The sequence below is a fragment of the Camelus dromedarius genome, chromosome 8 (assembly GCF_036321535.1).
Source record: "Camelus dromedarius isolate mCamDro1 chromosome 8, mCamDro1.pat, whole genome shotgun sequence".
NCBI lineage: Eukaryota > Metazoa > Chordata > Mammalia > Artiodactyla > Camelidae > Camelus > Camelus dromedarius.
Window position 1 is genome coordinate 2453263 of NC_087443.1, and position 20763 is coordinate 2474025.

Sequence of the window (20763 nt, forward strand, 5' to 3'; positions counted from 1 at the left end):
TCAGTGGCAGGACGTAGGCTCTCTTCTCTTCTAGAACCCAGACTGGGCTGTTTTTGTTGGCTTTTGGGGGAATTCTGGCATTTGATACATGAAGCTTTGACTTCAGTTTTGCGAATTCTAGGGGTTTTACTTCTTGTCTCCCAACCTTCTGATGCACATTTTTTTTTGTAGGGTTACTTTTTTTTCTCTCTCCCCATCTGTGGATAGAGAGAGATTCGGTTTGGTTAGTCTTATTTTCCTGTTATGGTGCACGATCGTATGCTTTATTGTCTTTTGTTACTTAAAAATAGGATTTTTTTTTTTTTTTGGCAGACTGGCTTCTCAGTGCATGTCCCTGTCCTTGTAAAAATCTTGAAAGTTCGTAGCTAGCTTTTAGCAGTGCTTACTCTATTTAAGGCACGGACTTGTATTATTTAATCCTGTAACGGCCCTTTGACGTAGGCGCTCTCAGTAGCCTTGTTTCGTAGATGAGAACGGGGAGGCCTGGAAAGGGTAAGCAGCTTGCTCAAGGTCACACGGCCAGGCGGTGGTGGAGCCGGGGTTGAGACCTGGGCAGTCTGGTTCTTTAGTCAGTGCACTCCCAGTACCTAGGCTCTTGTTTCAGCACGATGAACTCTTCAGTGCGGAAGCTACATTTGGCATTTCCATTATATCTTACTATATCTTCAGTGGAAACTGGGGAGAGTTTGTACCAACTTCTCATCTACAGGGACCTTCTGAGATTGCCTGGTTCACTCAGGTGTGCTTAGCTCTGCCTTTGCACCCGGGGCCGCGAGCCTGTGCCCCTTGATGGGTGTTCTGGGGTGTTCCCGCTTCCTCTCTAGGGTCACGTCTCGAGAGGTTTCAGGGACAACTAAACATTTTTTTTTCTGTTGCTCAGGAGAGTATTGACGAGTCTTTCATAAAAGAAGCTGTTTTAACCCGATTAGGCGATGAGAGTATAGACGTTGTCTTGTCAGCTGTGAACGCTTTTGAGGTGAGTGACCTCGTTTTGAAATGCACGTTTTGTCTGTGTTTTCTTACTCTTTCTCACATGATGCTCTGCTCTTGGCAGGAACGTATGGGGAAATTATTCTCCCGTGGGAAGTTTGTTCTCCTGAGAGCACAGACTTAAGCCTGGTTGGGGAGAGCTCATGGGAGTAATTGGACTGCACAGTTTTATGCATTTGGAAATTCTTTCAAGAAGGAAAAGTACACTGAATTTTTATTAAGAGTGAATTCCTGGGGGTCGTGGAAAATTGGCCCATGAACGCCACTTTTGAGAAGTCACTCTCAAACTTAGATGATACTAGGGTTCTTGGGAGATACATTCTTCATAATTCATAACTTCTTAAGTTTTGTTTAACAAGCACCGTATGTATTTGAAGCAAGTAAAAATTAATTATGGTTTTTTTTTTCCTCTAGGTTTTCAAACAACACTTCAGTTCAGAAGTGACAGTTTCAAATCTTCTGAATCTTTTTCGAAGGGCAGAACTTTCAAAAAATAGGGGATGGTACGTATTCACTTACACGATACATGGGTGAGATTCTTGTATCAAGCTCACTTGTATTTGGGTTTGCTTGGGTTCACGCACTGTTCTCTGTGTTTGAGACTTTCCTTAATGCAGCGGAAAGAGAAGTATAATGTGTGATGTGTTGCTGAGATCTGGGAAGTAGGGTGGTAAGGAGCTTTAGTTTTGTACTTTGCATAGTTCTGTGTGTTTGATTTTTTATGAGTGTAGTATGTTACTTTATAATTAACAACAAATAGGAATATATTAAACAAATACAAAATGAGCTTAGAGGTACATGGTTCCCCCTGTAGTATTTGCTGAGCTTCTGTCATTTCATTTTGACACCAGGGCTTTTGCATGGAAAAACGACTGAGCTCCTCGGAAGCTGAGGGCGTGTCGTAGGTTTTTGTAGCCTGTTTAGTTCTTAGCGCACAGTGTGTGCTCGGATAGTATTTTTTGACTTGTAAGTGAATCTCTGATTTCTAGTGGACTTGAGACATATAGTGTAATAGTATGTTTAACGTTGTAGTTAACCTAATGATTTCTTTAAAAAAAAGATTTGACAGAGTTCATTTAAGATTACTGTCCCAGACTTGCAGATGTAGTAAACAGTCTTATGGTTACTGGGGAAAGGGGGTGGGAAGGGATTAAATTTTGGAGTTTGAGATTTGCAAATGTTAGCCACTATATATAAAAATAGATTTTTAAAAAAAGTTCTGTATAGCACAGGGAACTATGTTCAATATCTTGTGATAACCTTTAATGGAAAATAATGTGAAAACAAATATATGCTATGTATGACTAGAACATTGTGCTGTACACCAGAAATTGACACGTCGTAACTGACTGTACTCCAATTAAAAAAAAAAGATTATTGTCCCAAATAATTCCTTTATGCATGGATTTGGGCGGAGGAGGGGGTGGATTAGGTTGGTTGGTTTAATGGAGATACTGGGGACTGAACCCAGGACCTCATGCATGCCAAGCACACGCTCTATCACTGAGCTATATCCTTTCCCCTTAGCATGGATTTTAAGTGATGTCTTGATATTTGTGAGTAATGGGTTTGGTAAAGAGACCAGGATGATTCTTTGCTGAACTCAAGTCTCTAATGTGTCTCTCAACTGAATTGTGCTTCCGTATCTTTTAGGTACAAGGTACTCGAGATAGCAGCAGGCATACTGACTAGAGAAGAGGTCCTGAGAGGGAATGGTCAGCTGTCAGATCAGGTGGTGGTGCATCTGCTGCCGTTTATGGTCATCGCCAGTGACGATGCGGAGTCCCCTGAGGTGAAAATGGCGGTCTATTTGTCAAAGTCAGGAATTTGCTCTTTGCACCCTGTATTAAGGGGCTGGAGAGAAGGTAAGAAATGCAGTTGTTTTTTAGAAAAGGTGAACAGGTGACCAAAAAAAAAAAGATAAGTGCAGGTAAAACTTGGCTGTAGCTGTTACATGCTAGCAAGACTGTTTAAAATTTTTGCTAAGATGGAAAGGACATAGTGAAAAGGAAGCTGGCCCACTGAACTGGATGAAAGGAAAAACAGACAGCAGACCTTCGTAGGAAAATTGTAAACCTTTTGCCTGAATTCCTTGCTCTGTGTGATCTTTAGGTGAGTGTTGGTGACGTAAGTGCCCTCTGGTGTTCAAGTCTTTTTTTTTTTTTAAACAGCTCTTGAAAATGTGATTAAAAGCACAAAGCCAGGAGAACTAATTGGTGCAGCAAATCAGAAGATGATTGAGTTGCTGGCTGACAACATAAAGTCAGGGGACCCCTCTTCCATGTTAAAGATGGTGGGTGTGCAGCCAAGTCCACGCCACCCCCTGGACTTCCTTCTCCCCGTCTCCCTGGATTCTCAGTGTCTGCTTTACTAAAGCCTTTTTTTAAATAACTTTTCCATTCTTGAGTACGTTGTTTTGTTTTAAAAATATATAATGTTATTTAGTATATTTTGCAGATCATCTAAAATTCGTAACATTTTGTATCATTTATTTCATTGTGGTTGTATATTGGAGAAGGACTCCAATATCATGTACTTTTTAACCGTTTTTTCCTCGTTTAAAATGGTAAAGTCACATTTTTTTGTTAAAATAACAATCTAAAAGAGGTGAAATTTTCTTTCCCTTTACTAAATAAACCTTTCAGAGGTATTAGATGTAAAAACATCTAGTTGGCAAGTACAGTGATGTTCACTGTTAATTTCTGAAATTATTTATTTTTATAATTACTCAGAAATCAAGGCTTACTACTTTTTTAAGACTTTATATTTATCATCTCACTCTAAACATGAGATACAGGATACCTAGATAAGCAGAAGTAGAGAAAATTGTTTATGTGCAAACCGAGAGCTACCAATAACGGAGTATGTTTATTTCCCGAGGTGGAGGATTTAATAAGCATTGGAGAAAAGGAGCCCTGTAGCCCGAAGCAGAAAGTGACCTTCCACGTGGTCCTGGCTGTGCTTGTTTCTTGCTGTTCATCCTTAAAAGAAACTCACTTTCCATTTGCGACAAGAGTCTTCAGTTTGTTACAGAAAAAAATAAAGCAGCTGGAAGGTGTCATTACTACAGTGGTAAGGAGCTGCAGAGTCTGGGAGGCTGAGCGTGGAGCAGAGTGACAGCCTGGCCTGTGGGTCGCAGCAGAACTGAAAATCGGAGGCCGAGGTGCTGCGTCTTAGGATCCTAGGGGTGAGGGGTGAGGCAGCTTGGGCGGCAGCAGACAGGGAGTTAGTGCTCTCTCCCTTTTGCAGAAAGTGTCGCTGAACCGCGGACTTTCAGGGTTGCGGTGTTCTGTGTCTGATGGCTGACTCTCCCCGAACCATCCTCACTGGGTGATGATCCGAGCTGTACTCAGCTGCCTCTGGGGTGAGGCGCTCGCTGGATGTGTTTGTACTGAACAAAGTACTGTTCCATTCTTTTGTTTACGAGGATAGATCTTTTGTGTTACTTTAGTATCACACAGACTTGGGCTTCGCCAGCCTGCTGTTGTCTCTGACAGTACTGCCAAGGCACGTGTGTCGTGTGTTGATACTTTTATCTGATACCACACCTTGAGGTTGTAGATGGTTTCTTCTAGTATCTGCCATATAGTAGTGTTTTGTTTTTGTACGCCCTCCAGAATTCAGAGGGGTCCTTGGTATGGGGGCTGCTAAACTGATCACATCTTGTTCACATTCATATGTGCCCTCAGGATTTTGTAAGTTCTGGTCATAGCCGTTGTCAGCTAAATTGATGTGACTCTTCATATTTAAAAAGTAGCCCAGATGGGCCCCTCTGAACTTCTCTGTATCTCTGTGACAGTGTGAGCCGGGCTGTCTTTGGTCTCGGCATTGCAGTGCGGACATGTTGGGGGTTGTTTGTGTGCGCGGACAGCAGGTCGCTTTACGTACGACAGGCTTCCTGAGAGGCTCGAGCATCTTCCCGGCTGTTGCAGCACACGAGCCAGGAAACCCCTCACCAGAGACTGTCTTAGGGGTCTGGCTTTGGATCGTTTTACTTCCAGGTCACTGCTCTGCACTCACCTGTACGGAGTTGGCCTGTCATTTTCCTGCCCCGTTTCCCATGCTACCTCCTGGCGTTTGTAGTACGATTTCTAAACACCTGAACGTCTTGCTTCTTGTTTGGAATCATCTGCAGGGTTGGGGCTCTCACCCTGGGCCCTCTTCAGATTAGCAATGCGAGTGTACAGTGAGAACAGTCCTGTTAACGATCTCCTGGAAACCCCACCCTTTCTTTCTGTTTAGAAACATGCCTATTTATTTCCACCTTTTACTTGATCAGCATAATTTATATGAATAAGGTTTGTCTTCAGGGGTGGTGTTTTAAGAAAACATAGGTAAAATCAAGCCACAGTTAACTTGTTTGTGTCTTTTCTCGAGAATAGTGATGATTAGACCTCGTTAAGAATCTGATTAAAACTGTTAATCCTCTCCCCACCTCAGTGCACGTGTGGACACAATTTTGCCCGTGACCCAGTGGTACATCCGCTGGTCTGTCTGTGTAACCATGTTCAGGGCCCCGTTAAACGTGCACTGGTTTTGCTCCTTTTAACATTTCAGGAGATCCCCTCGGAGTGGCATCCGGAGCTGATGAGGGACAGAGGGATACCCCTGGAGCTGTGGGCACATTACGTGGAACAGCTTAGAGCTGCCCAGAGCATGGCCGTGGAGGACGCAGTTTTACTCGTGTTTTCACTGAAAAATTTTATTCACGCGCTCAAGCGTCCTAAGTCATTTCCTGAAGGTAGGCGAGCTGGGGGTCCTCGATGGTGGTGTTCTGAGAACCGACTGCTGACTTCACGGCTGTCTTGTCTTGAGTGCAAGGCTCCCGGCTGTGTGTCCCCGCGGCTCACACACCGCGTCTCCTTTCCTCCCCGTCCCGTAGGCGGCGCCTGGTGGAACCCCGAGCGGCTGCAGGAGGACGGCCGAGGCTACCTGCGCCTGCTGCTCGGGCTCTTCGAGGTGGTGCTCGGTGCTGCCGACGCCGCGCACTTCCGCGTCCTGATGAAGCTTTTTGTAAAGGTACTGGCGCGTCTTCTTCAGGCATGCTCTTCCCTTTAAGAAGGTGTCATGGATCAGTTTAGCTGGGAAGTTCTTAATGACAGTGAAAGTACTCTCAGCAGTGGAGAGCGTGAAGATAAACGCAGGCCCTGTGAAGCGGCGCTGAGTCCTGACGCCGGTCGGGCCTGGTCAGCCGTTTGCTAGTCACAGCGGGCCCGTCCATTGGGTTGACTCCTGCCCTCACCGGCAGGAAACTGATGCTCAGAGAAGCAGTTTAGGACACGTGGAGTCACTCGGCTAAGAGCTTTGGTCGCAGCGCCGCGCCCTCCGTCGGCCAGGACTGGGGTCGGTTCTCTGTCCTGGTCCTACCTGCCCTCTGCGGCATTTACCCTGACATCGCTCGTGCTGTCCCTCGAGGACTTTCTTAGTGGGGCTTCCCCCACGCCACTCCTGTCTCGCTTTTTCTGCGTAGTGACCTCGCTTTTCCTGCTGTCGTCCGGTGTGTTTGGGTGCAGAGTCCTAGTGAGTCCACTGGACGCCAGTCTCTGCCTTGTGTTGTGTCCTTCCCAGTTCACACGCCAAGTATGGAGGAACTGAGTGATTCAGCAAAGGAAAGCGTTGCAATGAATGGCGTGTTTCCTGTGGCTAACACAGTAGTGAAAGAGGATTTGGAACCAACTTAATTTGAGTAAGAATTAAACTTCACTGTCTCTTTTTTGTTTTAACGTAGGTGCATCTGGAAGACATTTCCCAGTTCTTCAGGTTCCTTTCTGTTTTATGGACCTACGGCTCCAGCCTTGCAGACCCGCTGAGCTGCAAAGTGACGGCTGCACTGCAGACCCAAGCCCTGTACGTCGGCCGCGTGCTGCTGTCCTCTCAGGAGGCGCCGTGCCGCCACCAGCTGGCGTCCGCGTCGTCGCCAGGTACTGCGTGTGGCGCCGTCACCTTCTGTCACCGCCGTGTAGCGTGTGACGGTTGTAGTTTAGAGAATTTCTTTTTTTTTTATTAATACTGAGTGTGCCGTCTCTGTACGAGTGTGTGTATGCATGTATGTGTGTATGTGTAGGTGGTTTCTGGTTACTTCTAAGCTTGTTTTTAGGTTTTAAATGTCAGTTGTAGAAACTCACCGAGACAGACAATAAAAAAGGCAGGTGACTGATCACAGGCTTTCAGTATCCAGCTGTCCGTGTTCTCAGCTCCAGCAGGAGCGGGACCATCTAGGGAAGCCAGACCACATAATACAACTCAGTGTCCAGCTGCTGCTTGTAAAGCGGGCCTCTGTTCAGACCGCCCTCCTGGGTTTGTCTCTCACCACGTGTAAGACATTTTCAGGCTAGGCACTCACTAATGAAATTCCCCAAAATAAAATTTCTGTTTTCTATAAAGTGAAATTTTGCCTTTTGCAAGAGATGCAGAATTTCATGAAGTTGATGACTGTGACACTGCAGAGTGGCTTGACCTAGAAAGCGGGTGACAGATGAGAGGGCCTGGCAGAATTACACCTGTGGGGGTCGAAGGTGACAGCCTTGCTGAGGATGACGGGTCACCTAGGTTCCGGTGGAGTAAGCGGCCCATGGGAAACCTGGAGGCGTTCTTGCTTGATTTTTTTAATTCCAAAATCACTCTTTCTAAATGGTCTATGAATGGTTATACATTTTTCCCAGAATAATTTCTCAATGTTTATCATTTATTAGCTCCTTGAAAGAACATGTTATCACAGATGTAACCAAAATTTTGTTATATATGAGGTAAAACAGACACACAGTTTCAAGTTTTACTTACAAAATAAAATCCCATGAGTGTAGTTCTTCCCCCACTACTTACTATAAAATTGCAGCCTCTACTTGAGGTGGATTTACTTTTACGGTTTTTTTCAAGTGTTTTGGATGAGAACTTCCTGGGCATTTTTAAACTTTTTCAGTTAATACACTATAAACGTCTGTCTGTATTAACAAGCGTAGACTTTTATCTTTCTTTTATATGTCTGAAGAGTATTCCATCCTATGGAGATAGCATAATTTATTAATAGTTATCTGCTGGTAAACTTGTGAGTTTTCAGAAAGATCATAACTGTTTCGATTTCTAACTGGGTGTGTAATGTCTGCTGTGCTTTGGCGTCAAAGGTGGTGGCTCCTGAGGAGGCTGTGTCCCGCGGTCTGTGAACAGCAGGGCCGGGGACCTGACTCCCCTGGGGTTGCCGCAGCCTGGGCCCCCCCCCCCCGCCCCCGCTGCCTGCCTTCCGTCACCTGCCCCTTCCCGAAGCGCTCCGGCATTTATGCTGCGCAGCCCTGGCACAGTCCTCCGCTGAGTGCAGGGGAGGCACCGTGCTCTCCTCGAAGCTCAGGTCCCCCAGGGCCTCGCTCGTCACGCCTGTCCCAGAGCCTCCGCGCCGCGGGAGTGCTGGCTGCTGTGTGTGTTCATAGATTTACCAAAGACAGTGTGCTAGTCAGAAGGGGGGGGGGCGTTGCAATATTACAATTACGCGAGTTAAGTTCTGTCAGTGGCTTGGGACTCCAACCATCATTTCACGTTTCTGTGCAAATACGTCCCCCAGCTCGGGCTGGCATACGGCGCATCCTCGCTAAATGAGTAAGCGTCTGACACAAGCTGGGGCTCCCGTTGGTTTGCTGTGCCTTATCGGTGTAGTGAGCTTACTTACGTGTTCAAGAGCAGAACTCAAGTATGGTTTCCAGCTTTTATATAAAATACGCTATTTTAAATCAAAGTAAATTTGTTGGTAGAATGAAGTCACACAGATTTTTAAATGGAAAGACCTTCCTAAAAGCTGATTACTTTTATAATGTAGCTTTGACTTATCTTGAGTTCTAGTACCGTATGTGAACATGGTAACCATTGTAGTTAGTACTTTGAATTTGTTTCTGAATTTGTATTTTTCTGGAAGCCCTGCCCCACCTTACTGGGAATTTTAGCAAATAGATATCTTGATCTGAAACTCCCCTTTGTCTGAATTCAACTTTCCGGCTGTTTACTTGTGGCTTTATTTTATAAATTAATGTGATGGAGACCAGGAAGGACTTCCCAGCTTTCCCATGACCGTGTATGTGTATGAAAGCTTGTCACACTCTGTCTTAGCATTCCAGAAGTAGTATGTGTGGAGCAGATCTTTTATAGTAAGGGGAAAGTCACCAGAATGTGCCCCAGTAAGTGGTATGGGATAGAGCGTAAGTAACTAATTGCCATAAAAGGAGTTGGGCGCCTCTTTATCCCAGAGATTTCTTTTAAAAAACCTCTGAATCAGTGATTACACAGATGCATTCTACCAGATCCCTGACGCAGGTAATCTCAGTGCTGTTGAACAGGCAGGGCATAGAGCGGAGGAACGTAACTCATAGGACCAGCGTAACTCTGAAAACTGACACTGCTTACAGACAGAAAGCCATGACTGCTTTGAATAATAATGCAAAAATTCTAAATAGAATATTTGCTGGGTCCATTAGCATTATTTTAGAGAACAAACATTTTCCCAGATAGAGTTCATTCCAACAATACAAAATTATTTCAGAATAAGGAACTCTGTTAATGTAATTGATCCTATCACTGTTAAAGGAGGAAACTTTACCATCGTGTCCAGAGGTCTGAAAGGGCGTTAGCTAAAGATCAGTAATAAATCGTAATTAAGTGACAGCAAAACTGGAGTAACGCGGTGGCCATACTTCTCAAGTCAAAAGGTAGTATTTTCTGTGCGTTTGCGTGAACAAGCATTCCTGTTAAAGTCATCACCGTTACTGAACTTGGTTCTGGAAGCACTAGTTGACAGAAATAGCTAAGTTTCAGATACTGATGGGACGTGTGAAATGATAAAGCTGACGTCCCAGACCTGTGGGGTTCTTGGGTGGATTGTTAAACAGGACACACCTGGCTAGCCTTTTGGAAACATTTTAAAAGTTTGACTCCAACATTATTTCTTAGAAATTCCACCTGAAGTAAAGACTTCACATTAAGAAGGTTAGCTCTAGTGTTAGAAGAAAACATGGAGTACATACGGTCTCTCTCTAACTACAGAGGCAGGTGCTTGAAACGTTCACTTAGAGTGGGGAGGGCCTTTCTAAGCAAATACGGAACTAGAAGAAAAATTTTTCTATAAAGCTATAAAGTTTGCACAGCAAAAGGTAAAGTGAAAATATACATCAGTTCAGGACAAAATATTTGCAAAACAAAATGCACAAATGGGTCAATTCCTTTGCACACTTGTGCGAGGATGTATGTACAGTGGTGTTTGTGGCAGCATTTGTAATGTGTAAAGAGTAGGAACAATCTCAACTTTTACCAGTCAGCAACTGGTCTAAAAAAGCTTGGAAAATACACATGGAAATCTGTGTACAATTTTAAAAGGATTCTGTAGGTATGTGTGTACTTTCACGGAAAACACTTGCAGCAGACGTTGAGCTGTGGCGCCGGGCAGCGCAGAACAGGGTGTGAATACTGTACCTCATCTGTGTATTTTCAGGAGGACGTGCCAGCGGATGCCTGACATTTCTCTAGAACAGCAGACAAAATTAAACAGCGACTGGTCTTTAGAGAGGGAGTTTGGGTTGGGAGGAAGGCTGTCCGTCGTGCCCCCCTTTGGTACTATTTAAATTTTGTAGTCGTTCAGTTTTTAAGTTGTTACATACACGTTTTTCCCTTTGGTTTAGTGGTGCCGTCTCTCCTCGTTAGTCTGGGGAGCCCCGTGAAAGAGGTCCGGAGGGCTGCCGCGCTCTGCCTGCAGGCCCTTGGCGGAGCGGCCTCCCACTTCCACCTGCTGGTACAGCACTTGGTTGCGAAAGCGGAGGAGACCACCTCAGACGCCACCTACGTTGTTCAGGTAGACTCGTTCGCAGAGGAGATGGAGGCTCGCTAGCCTCTTCTCCTTTCCTGGCCTTCTGCTTTGTAGGGATTCCGGTGACTACGTCATCAAGTTTAGAAACTGCTGTGTCAGCGTCTGCACGTCTTTCTCCCCCTATTTTCTTTCCTTTTTAATTTTTTTAAATTAAAAAGAATTTTTAAGCGGCAGTTACCTTTTATGTATTTACTTATTGGGGGATTAAGTTTGCTTGTTTAACGGAGGGACTGGGGATTGACCCTGGGCCCTGCGTGCTAAGCACACGCCCCACCACTGAGCTGTGCCCTCCCCCCAGCCCGTGTTAGAAAGACAGTACCACGTTTCATTTCTGCTCCTTGTCCACCGGCTGAGAGGGCAGCGTGGAGCTTTTGATAGTAAGCTAGCCGGTGGGTGGTTCTCCGCTTTCTGCTAAGGCTTCAGGGGAGGTGAAAAATCACGAGTGGCGTCGCATCGCGTGGGAGAGAACCCTCAGTCAGTAGTACCCGTGGCCTCGGTGGCTCCTTGGCTTTTTTGTTTGTTTTTTTTAAATCCAGTTTCCTTTTCTGTATCCTAGGATTTGGCTACTTTATTTGAGGAGCTACAGAGAGAAAAGAAAGTGAAATCTCATCAGAAGTTGTCTGAAACTTTGAAAACCTTACTTAATTGCATATATAGTTGCCCATCGTACGTTGGAAAAGAATTGATGAAGGTGCTTCGGGAAGTCAACAGTGAGGTATGCCCGTTCCGCGCGGTGTCACTGAAGGCTTGCTGCCACTCACATAAGCAGGACGCAGTGGGAGCTACGTGTCCACACAGGAGCATTTTCTTACTGATTGGGGGCGGGGGAGAAAAATACACAGGATACAAGAGGCAAGAATCAGTGAGTTTCTTTCCATTTTGAAATCGTGTGTCATCCCATCTAATCGTGGACTTGATTTTAAATGAATTTAAAAGTCACATGGGGAAGAACACGGATGACGTGCTGCTGAAAACCCATCAGGGTGTGTTTGTTCTCCGGGTGAAAACCCTCCTCGAGGTGATAGATTTGGACATAAAGGCTTGTGTACATCCCAGGATCACTCACTTTATTTTAAAACGTATGTCAGACGTTTTTCTTGGGGGAGCGTCTGTAGCTTTCATTAAGTTGTCGAGGAAGCCTGTGACACAGAGGAGACTTGGTGGTGTGACAGTGTGTGCTCATAAGCAGAGAAAAAATGCTCTTGGTCCTCGTGTTCCAAAAATGCCTGTGTACTTTACCATCCTTGGATGGACTGCAACTTGGGGAACAAAGGGGGGTAAAACGGAGTAAAAGCCATTTGCCTCCACTGCCGTGGTGCGCTCGAACAGATAGCCTTTGTCAGCTCCGGTTGTCCCCGCTAGGGTTGAAACTGGGAGTTGACCATCTTGTTCTGCAAAGGACCAGACGGTGACTGTTTTAGGTTCTGTGGGCTGCAGTCTGCAGGGCACTCAGGTCTGCCATCGTATTGGGAAAGCAGCCCCCGACAGTACGTAGACAGTGAGCGTGCCTGTGTTTGAGGAAGCAAAACTGCCAAACCCAGGCGGCCCTCGGGATTTGGTCTGCAAGCCATAATTTGCTGCTCCTGGTTTCGTTGTTAAAAGACTTCACAGACATAATTTGAACTAGTATTAATTACGCCAAGTTGGAAACATTGTTTGAGGAAGTGTGCAGCATTTTAGAAAAGCTAAAATTTATTTCTTTTGTGTGAAACTTGAAGTTTGTATTTCCTGTTTTCACAAAGTCAGGATGCTCGCAGATCGTTTCTCCTGTCATTTTGGAAGAGTTTAGAGCTTTTGCCCGTTGCAGACTGAGCTGTCAAAGGGGACCTGGGTGTCCGGCTTGGATGAATAGCCGTCTTGGTGTCTGGGAGGTCGTCATTTTGGGCTTTTTCCTCAGGCTGGGCTCTCAGTCTTGCAGCGTGGTATCTTTGGGTGTCTTTATACAGCACGAGAAGCTTTCATCAGTATAGATAACTGTTTACTAATGAGTTTTCCAAACTTTAGACAGTGCTTTCTCAGCTGTTGCCTATGATCGAACAACTACTAGACAAGATCCAGAAGGAGCCCACAGCCGTCCTGAAAGACGAGGCCATTGCTCTGCACCTCTCTCTGGGAAAATACAACGAATACTCAGCTTCCCTTTTACACAAGGACCCGAAGAGTCTCGATATATTCATAAAAGCTGTGCACACAACAAAGGAGCTTTACGCAGGAATGCCAGCCGTTCGGATTACAGCTCTTGGAAAGGTCAGTGACTTCTTTCAGAAACTAACGCGTGTTCAAGCTTTTAAAAACTTGTACTGATTTACTTGGAGAAGATCATGGACTGGGTATGTTTTAAAGGAATAATATGGTATATCTGACCCATTTCGCAGAACTGAATGATGTACATGAGTCACTGAAACTGACAAACTGACGAACAGTTTCACGCTGTAAGAGGGACAGACAGGAAGACTGTTCTGGAATTCACGTGTATTCACTGAGCTCAGTTGCCCTCTTTCTGCCTCTAGATTACGAAGCCGTTTTTTGCAGCTGTATCAGATGAAAGGGTTCAACAGAAGCTTCTGTGCGTGTTGTTCGATTTACTGGTGAACTGCAAAGACGCACGCTGTGCTCAGACTGTTAGCAGTGTTTTTAAAGGGGTAAGTTGTGAGCTTTCTGTCATTTGTTTACTCATGTTCGTTCTCTTCCAGGTAACACTGTGTGCAAGCATCCTCCATTTAATAGTGCTTTTAGGAAGTCAGATGTCCCCAGTAGCCAGAATCGTAGAAACGCAGGTCGCAGAGAAGTGCAGAATTGAAGTTACAAGTCTTCACCATTATCTTTATCGTAGGAAACATCTGTCGTTTAGAACAGGCAGGGTGTGTGGGAGGGTCTGCCTCTCATGTAGGGAGTAGGAATGCGTGGTGCCTGCCGTCCAGCTGGGCAACAGACTCTGCTGCTTAATCTGAGCAGTCGTGGAATGACTTAACCGGGCGGAATGGAGGTGCCGCTCGTTGGTCTGCGTGCGTATTGAACCTGGCTGTAGAGGGTGACCGCCTCGTTACTCTGCTTTGTTCTGTTACGTTTCTAGGAAAACGCTTCCACAAAAACAGGTAATTGTGTGGTGAAGTTCTGGTATTCAGGTTCCGCAGGTCTCAGAATTTTAGCGTCTGTACTTAGGTGTCTGAGATAAGTGACACAAAGCAGGGTGCAGAGCAGCAGGGTGTGTGACACGCTTCTGCCTGCACGTGTGTGAGCTTCATCTTTTCTTAGCCTGCCCCCACCTGACCTGCACGTGCCAGCTTCACCCCCTGTTGGACACACAGCACCTGGTCTGCTACTGCTGTTTTGAACACCTTCCCTCATGCTTATTTACTGAGTTTTCTTGTGAAGCACATTTTTTATTGTTTTTGTTACCAAGAAGAGCCTTTTACAGAATAAAGATACTAAAATTATATAATACTTGCAGTGTTTCCCGATCCTTATTTCTGTTTTTACTATTTTTATATATGTAAACGTTGAAATTTGGAATATTCATGTCTGCAGACTGCTCTCCTCCCTTCTGTCTCCTTTTATCCCAAAGATGAGACATCCACTCTGCGAGTCTGGCAGGGGCTCAGTTCCACTTTGTTCTAACTTTCCTTTAATTTGAATTATCGCAGGTAGCCTTTAATTCCTCTGAAACTTACCTTGCTGTCACGTAGTAAGCGGGAGTCTAGGTTACTGGCCCTTCCATTCTTAAGCTCTCTACACTCAGGTTTAAGACCATCCTCTTGTTTCTCGTGCCCCCCGGCATGCACCTGAAGTGCACCCCAGATCCGTTACGGTCTTAGCTGTATTTGGTTTCAGTTATCGTAGTTTTTCTTACCCCTTTCTCTCTGACTTTCCAGATTTTTAACTTCATGCTTTTGACTTTTTCTCCCTGATAAACTTTGGAAAAACACTGTCAGGGTAGAAAGATTACCAATAAAATTTTGAATGGAAACAGTTTAATTTGGGAAGTAAAATCATACATTATCAAGAGTCTTTCTTTTTCAGGAAGATGATAATACATTCATTTCAGTCTTTTTCTTAAATCCTTCACATAAATTTTAAATTTTACTTATATTTGGATTCATTTATTTCTCAAGATAAGAATCAATAAATACCTTTAATATTTCTCCTGACGGAAATATGTGTATTTAGGCAGTTAGCTTCCGTGTCCCTCTCGTGGCACCAGAAGATCTCACACGCTGTCAGCGGATGCCTCGCTGGCGCTGCTTCTGTAGCTCCGCTGTGGGCTCGCTCTGGCGGCTTCACCCTCGGGAGTGTTCAGACCATCCAGGGGTGTCTGAATTCTGTTACACGTTTCATCCCGATAGAGCTGTTGGTATGTGGGAAATTTCCAGAAGAATATGTGAGCAGTTGTCGGTGGTGTTTGCCTTTGGGGATCAGTCTGGCCCTCGCATCGCAGGGAGGCAGAATATGTTTTCACTGCATCTCTCCAAGGTGACTGCTCTGGTTGTACCCCGTGGAATTCTGTCATCAGCCTTCTTCCTGTTTCAGATTTCCGTTAATGCTGAACAAGTCAGAATAGAACTGGAGCCACCAGATAAAACGAAGCCCTTGGGCACGATCCAGCAAGCAAGGAGGCAGAAGATGCAGCAGAAGTAAGAGCCCCGAGCGCAGGGAGAGCCTGCGGCTCCCCCCCTCCCCGAGCATCATGGAACTGCTGTGACTTTCCGATGCCCGTCAGCTTGGCGTAATCGGGTGCGATGATTTTTCCTTAGCATCGATAGCGTTTGCTTTTCTAACTGTTTGTCGTGTGTGTTCCCCAGAAAATCACAGGATCTGGAATCTGGTCAGGACGTTGGAGGTTCTTACTGGCAAAGAGTAACCCTCATCCTGGAATTACTGCAGCACAAGAAGAAGCTCAGGAGCCCTCAGCTGCTGGTCCCGGCTCTCTTCAGCCTGCTGTCGAGGTAACGCCCGGCCTCCAGCCTGGCAGGGAGTGAGGCTCTGACTCTTGCCCGTCTTGCTTATTCAGCGCTCTGCAAGGCAAAGCGCGTGAAGGCTGCGGCTGAAGGATGTACAGAAGGCTATGGGGACGCACTGCCAGTGCCTGAGCCTGACCTTCACCCCGCGGCCCCGCGGCCCGCGGCCCCGCGCCCCTGCTTGCCTTCTTGGCTTCCAGTCCCACGTCCCTGGGACGGCATTGCTTGTATTTGTTAAACAGGGGACACCGGCTGCATTTTTTGGGTGCGTGTGGTTAGATCGCTGTAGTGTCTGCACTGAATTGTGGGTGTGAGCTGTCGACCAGAAGGAAAGAGGTTGTCCCGGCTGTCCTAGGAGGTTCAGAACAAGGCGATGAGCGTGCAGGCGGGGGGTGGTTGTCGTAAGCGTCCGCCTGCAGGAGGAAACTAGACTCACACCGTGCTTGTAGACTCGGTGGTTAATGTTCGTAGTGTAGTTTCCCTTTCTGAATGTGTGCTCTGGACAGTTGGGCATCAGTGCAGCGCTGACCTTCTGCGTCTCTCTCACCCCCCACCCCTCCTCCCCGGGCGTCCTGAAGGAGCTTGGAGCCTCTGCCGCTGGAGCAGGGCAGCATGGAGTACACCAGACAGCTAATTCTGAGTTGCTTGCTCAGCATCTGCCAGAAGCTCTCTCCAGATGGCGGCAGGATACCCACAGGTGTGTGCTGTGTGGGAAGGAGGGCAGGGAGGGTGGTCTGCTTGAGGGGGGTCGTGCCACCCACTTGGGGTTTTTCTTTTTCACCCTGCAGATGTTCTTGACGAGGAGAAGTTCAACGTGGAGTTGATAGTTCAGTGCATCCGCCTCTCCGAGATGCCTCAGACCCACCACCAGGCCCTCTTACTTCTGGGCGCTGTCGCTGGGATATTTCCTGTGAGTGCCGGTCGCTCTGAGTACTCGGGCCGGGGTTCCGGCGTCTCTTCTGTGGGGACCCACCGGCGTGCACTGCTTTGAATTCAGTGGTGGTTGGGATCTTCCAGCGCTGGGACCTGTCAGCCCTGCCTCTTCAGTGGCCGAGACTGTGAGCTGGTTGGTCTTGCTAAGCTTTGGTGCCCCTTTTTGTAAAGTGCAGAATAACAGCGACCTTCATAGGGCTGCAGTGAGGGTTCCTGGCTAGCTCCTAGCACAGTGCCTGGGGCAGGGTCACTCCCACACGTGGGGCTGTGCTGTGCTGTCTGGAAAGACTCCCGTGACTCCTCAGGTAATCCTCACACGGCTTTCAACCAGTGATTTAAGAAAATTAATGTGGTGACACACTACCGCTGTTAAAGAAAAGCCGTGTCCCTTACAGAAGTGTGTCATCTGAAGATGTTTTGAAGAGGTTGGGATTACTTCCACGCTGGGGAATCAGCCACCCCCATGAGCACAAAGGGCTTGTCTTCTGATCCGCTGCGGCCATGTGTGGGAGGTCTCATCTGGGGGGGGCTTTTCCCTTGGGATACAGTCAGTGGCTCTCACAGGGTTGGTAATCCAGTAACAGTTAAGAATGGCTGATATTTTTCTTTTGTTTAGCCAACTGTACGTAGTTCATATGCCGTAAACCCCACCCCTTCAGAGTGCAAGGTTCAGCCGTCTTGGTACCTGCACCAGGTCACACGGCCATCACTCCGGGAGCAGCCATTTGTCCCCAGCTCCACCCCTGCCCTGCCCGCCTTCTCTGCTCTGGACGGTCCCTGTAGATGGAACCATACAGTGTGTGGCCTTCCTTGTGTCTGACTTAGTGCACTTTGCACAGTGTTTTCAAGAGTCATCTGTTTTGAAGCTTGAACCCGTGTTCCTCTTACGGCTGTGTGATAACAGCGTTGTGCGCGTGCACCGCGACTTACCTGTTCATTAGTTGATGACATTTCAGTTGTTTGCACTTTTTGGCGATTCTCAGTTACGCTGCTGCGAACACTCGTATGGGAGGTTTTGTGTGAGTGTGTTTCCAGCAGGAGTGGGGCTGCAGGGCCACATGCTGGCTCTGACTTTCTAAGGAACTGTCAGACTGTTTTCCAGAGTGTCCGTGCATCTCGTGCCCACCACGCAGTGTCTGCGGGTGGTGGTTTCTCCTCTCCTCACAGCTGTTACTGTCTTTTTTTTTATATTACAGTCACCCTCATGGGTGTGAAGCAATGTCTTAAGATTGGGATTTTGAGTTTCCCTGATACTGATGTGGATCAGCTATTCATGTGCTTAATGACCATTTGTTTGTTTTTGGAGAAATGTCTCTGCAAATCCTTTGCCCATTTTTAAATTGGGTCTTTTCTTTTTATTGCTGACCTCTAATGACTTATTGATATTTGATGTGCTTAAAATAGAAAATGCTGAGAAACGTGTTTCCTTTCAGGATAAGGTTCTGCACAACATCATGTCTATTTTTACGTTCATGGGAGCCAACGTCATGCGCCTGGACGACACCTATAGCTTCCAGGTCATTAGCAAGACGGTGAAGATGGTCATCCCGGCGCTCATTCAGGTACGCGGGCTCCCTGCTGTCGTTAGTGTGGTTTAACTTTTACGGTTTTTACATAGTGACATTGAGGTGGTGGTGAATGACACTAAAAGCCTTTCTGAAACGCTCAGGGCTTTGTGCCTCTCAGAGCAGCGAAGCCAAGACACACTCTAGGAGGTAACATCTTTTCCAGAAGTCTCTGAACGTGCGGGCTGGCTCTTCCTGTGACAGTGAACTCGCACTTCCTGTGCGTTGCGGGGCGTGGGCTGAGTTTGAGGGGGCCCTTACGCAGGGCGGGGGCAGGGGGACAGGAGGTTTTGAAGCAGACTTGCTGATGCACACGGCTCAGCAGACATGCACCGCACGCTCGGAGCCCGGCTCCCGGAGCTGAGGGAGGCCTGGTCTCCACCAGGCGGGTCTCCAGAGGGAGTGAAGGACTTGAAGGTGCGAAGCGGCCGCAAGGCTGAGTGAGCGTGCTTCTGCCCGGGGGGCTTCTCCCTGCCCCGCTCTGGTGCTGTCGCTGCTCGTGTCATTGGCCGTGACCACTCCAGGAGCGCCCGTCGGCAGCACCTTGTCCTCTGCGTCTTGGTGTGAGGCTGGTGTTCTGTGTGCAGCAGGTTAGCCCGGGCAGCTCCCATGTGTAAGGACAGGAACGTACGCCGGCAGAGGAGAGAGATGCAGAGGGGCTCAGGAGGGGGGCGTCCGCGGGGTGGGGACTGCCGGGCTTCGGGAAGCAGCCCTGGAACCTGGTGGGGTGTGCAGGGTGCAAGGGGCCAAGAGCCCAGGCGGGGCTCAGGCATCGGGGTAACCACTCAGGCGAGCGTCTATGGCGAATGTCTGTGTCTTCCTTCTGCGGTTTGTCCAGGAACTGTTTCTCGAGCACGGAAACAGAAGTGAGACCAGGTGGAGTTCGTTCTGAAGGCAGCAGGTGGGGCAGCCATCGCCCCTCTGGCGCTGGGCTCCCCAGGGGGCACCGCCCTCCCCAGGCAGTGCAGGCCTGGCGGGCCCTGCAGGGGTCTCTGCTGGCTGGGCCCCCAACGTCACCTCTACGTGTCCCAGCTCAGCCCAGGGGCAGTCTGCACTCCTGGGATACTTGCTGACTGGGTTTATTAAAATTCCCTCCACCGCTCTGGGGCACATCCGAACGCCTCTCCTGTCTGCAGAGAGCCCGTCTCGCGGGGGGTGGTTTGCTTCTGCTCAGCGTCCTGCTTGCCGTCCCACAGTCTGACACTGGAGGCTCCGCAGAGGCCACGAGGAGCGTGGAGGAGATCGTGGTGAAGATCGTCGGCGTGTTTGTGGACGCACTGCCCCACGTCCCGGAGCACAGGCGGCTGCCGGTCCTCGCACAGCTGACTGACACCCTGGGGGCAGAGCGATTCCTCTGGGTTCTTCTCATCCTGCTCTTTGAGCAGTATGTCACCAAAACAGCCCTGGTGGTGGCCGGCGGAGAGAAGGTCAGAACAGGGCGGGCTGGTGGGAGGGAAGTGTTGCTGTTCCAGGTTTCGGGTCACTCTCCGCTGTAAACGGTGGGGGGGGGGGTGCTTGATCAGAACTGCTTTCAGACAAGTTTGTGGCCTCCCTTGATGTTGCTGTCAGAGCCCAAGGCCCTCTGAGCACCCTTGGGCCACAGGACTTCTCCTGAGCTGACCTGACGTTTCTAGAAACAGGGCCAGTGCCGTGCTGGGCATTCTGGCTCAGGCTGTGCAGTGATTAAACTGTGTCCCTTGAACGTGGTTTTGAAGGCATTTCAGAGGGAAGGGGAGGAGGGTGGGTGTCACTCAGCTCAGTGAGACACAGGTGACTGAAGAGCACTGCTGAGGGGGGTAGAGCTGCTCGGTCCAGGGCTGTTTTTAAGTGAATCCTTGGGCTTGGGTCTGCAAAGAGACCTAGAACCCACTGCCAGTGAAGCGGCGCTCCGTTCTCCGGATCATCAAGTGCTTTATCCTGGAAGCGGGCCCCATGGTTCTCCCCAGTTGGTTTTTTATGTCAGGAGCTCGTTCACTGATTCCTAAGGCCACACACACAACCGCAGGGACAGCATAGAGCAGCTCTGTGTGCCAAGAACTGTCAAAGCGTCTCCCTTCTCTGTCCTTATTGAGTAACATGAGTAACATGAGCCTGAGTGGTGCAGCTTCTTACCTGCCCTCTTCTCTACGCAGGACGCGGTTCTGGAGGCCGACACTGAGTTTTGGATTTCAGTCTGTTGTGAATTTAGTGTCCAGCATCAGATACAGAGCGTGATGAATGTCCTCCAGTACTTGGTGCAGCTGCCAGAGGACCAGGAAGGTGGGCAACGATCAGGCGGTGGGTACCGTGTAGCCTGGGGCTCCCGCGACGGGTGCAGAGGGCAGTGGGCTTGTGCTCCGGACCCGCAGTGCGTCTTCCGAAGGACTGTGTAGACTGAGTGTCTGGTCTGTAACTTGAGTCTGGTGCAAACCTTCTCGAGTCCTCATGGAAATTAGTAGGGCTTCTGGCCGTTCCTCTCTCCGGCTTTCACACCTCAGTGCCT

At 48.0% G+C, this 20763-nt stretch overlaps 1 protein-coding gene across 2 annotated transcripts in view; it reads left to right on the plus strand.

The window, feature by feature from the left end:
* Positions 1-20763, plus strand: part of HEATR1 (HEAT repeat containing 1) — a 45745-nt gene that overhangs the window by 13938 nt on the left and 11044 nt on the right. For both annotated transcript variants that reach the window (XR_010381800.1, XM_031460811.2), the window contains exons 13-31: positions 881-976; positions 1405-1493; positions 2644-2855; positions 3162-3283; positions 3871-4062; positions 5548-5731; positions 5873-6009; positions 6719-6911; positions 10644-10813; positions 11385-11543; positions 12833-13075; positions 13339-13470; positions 15356-15459; positions 15628-15771; positions 16362-16480; positions 16572-16693; positions 18150-18278; positions 19478-19708; positions 20414-20540. Coding sequence is in view for 1 of the 2 variants with exons in the window: in XM_031460811.2 (XP_031316671.2) it covers positions 881-976; positions 1405-1493; positions 2644-2855; positions 3162-3283; positions 3871-4062; positions 5548-5731; positions 5873-6009; positions 6719-6911; positions 10644-10813; positions 11385-11543; positions 12833-13075; positions 13339-13470; positions 15356-15459; positions 15628-15771; positions 16362-16480; positions 16572-16693; positions 18150-18278; positions 19478-19708; positions 20414-20540 (2905 nt within the window). In the remaining variant the exon portion in view is untranslated. The remainder of the gene's footprint in view (positions 1-880; positions 977-1404; positions 1494-2643; positions 2856-3161; positions 3284-3870; positions 4063-5547; positions 5732-5872; positions 6010-6718; positions 6912-10643; positions 10814-11384; positions 11544-12832; positions 13076-13338; positions 13471-15355; positions 15460-15627; positions 15772-16361; positions 16481-16571; positions 16694-18149; positions 18279-19477; positions 19709-20413; positions 20541-20763) is intronic.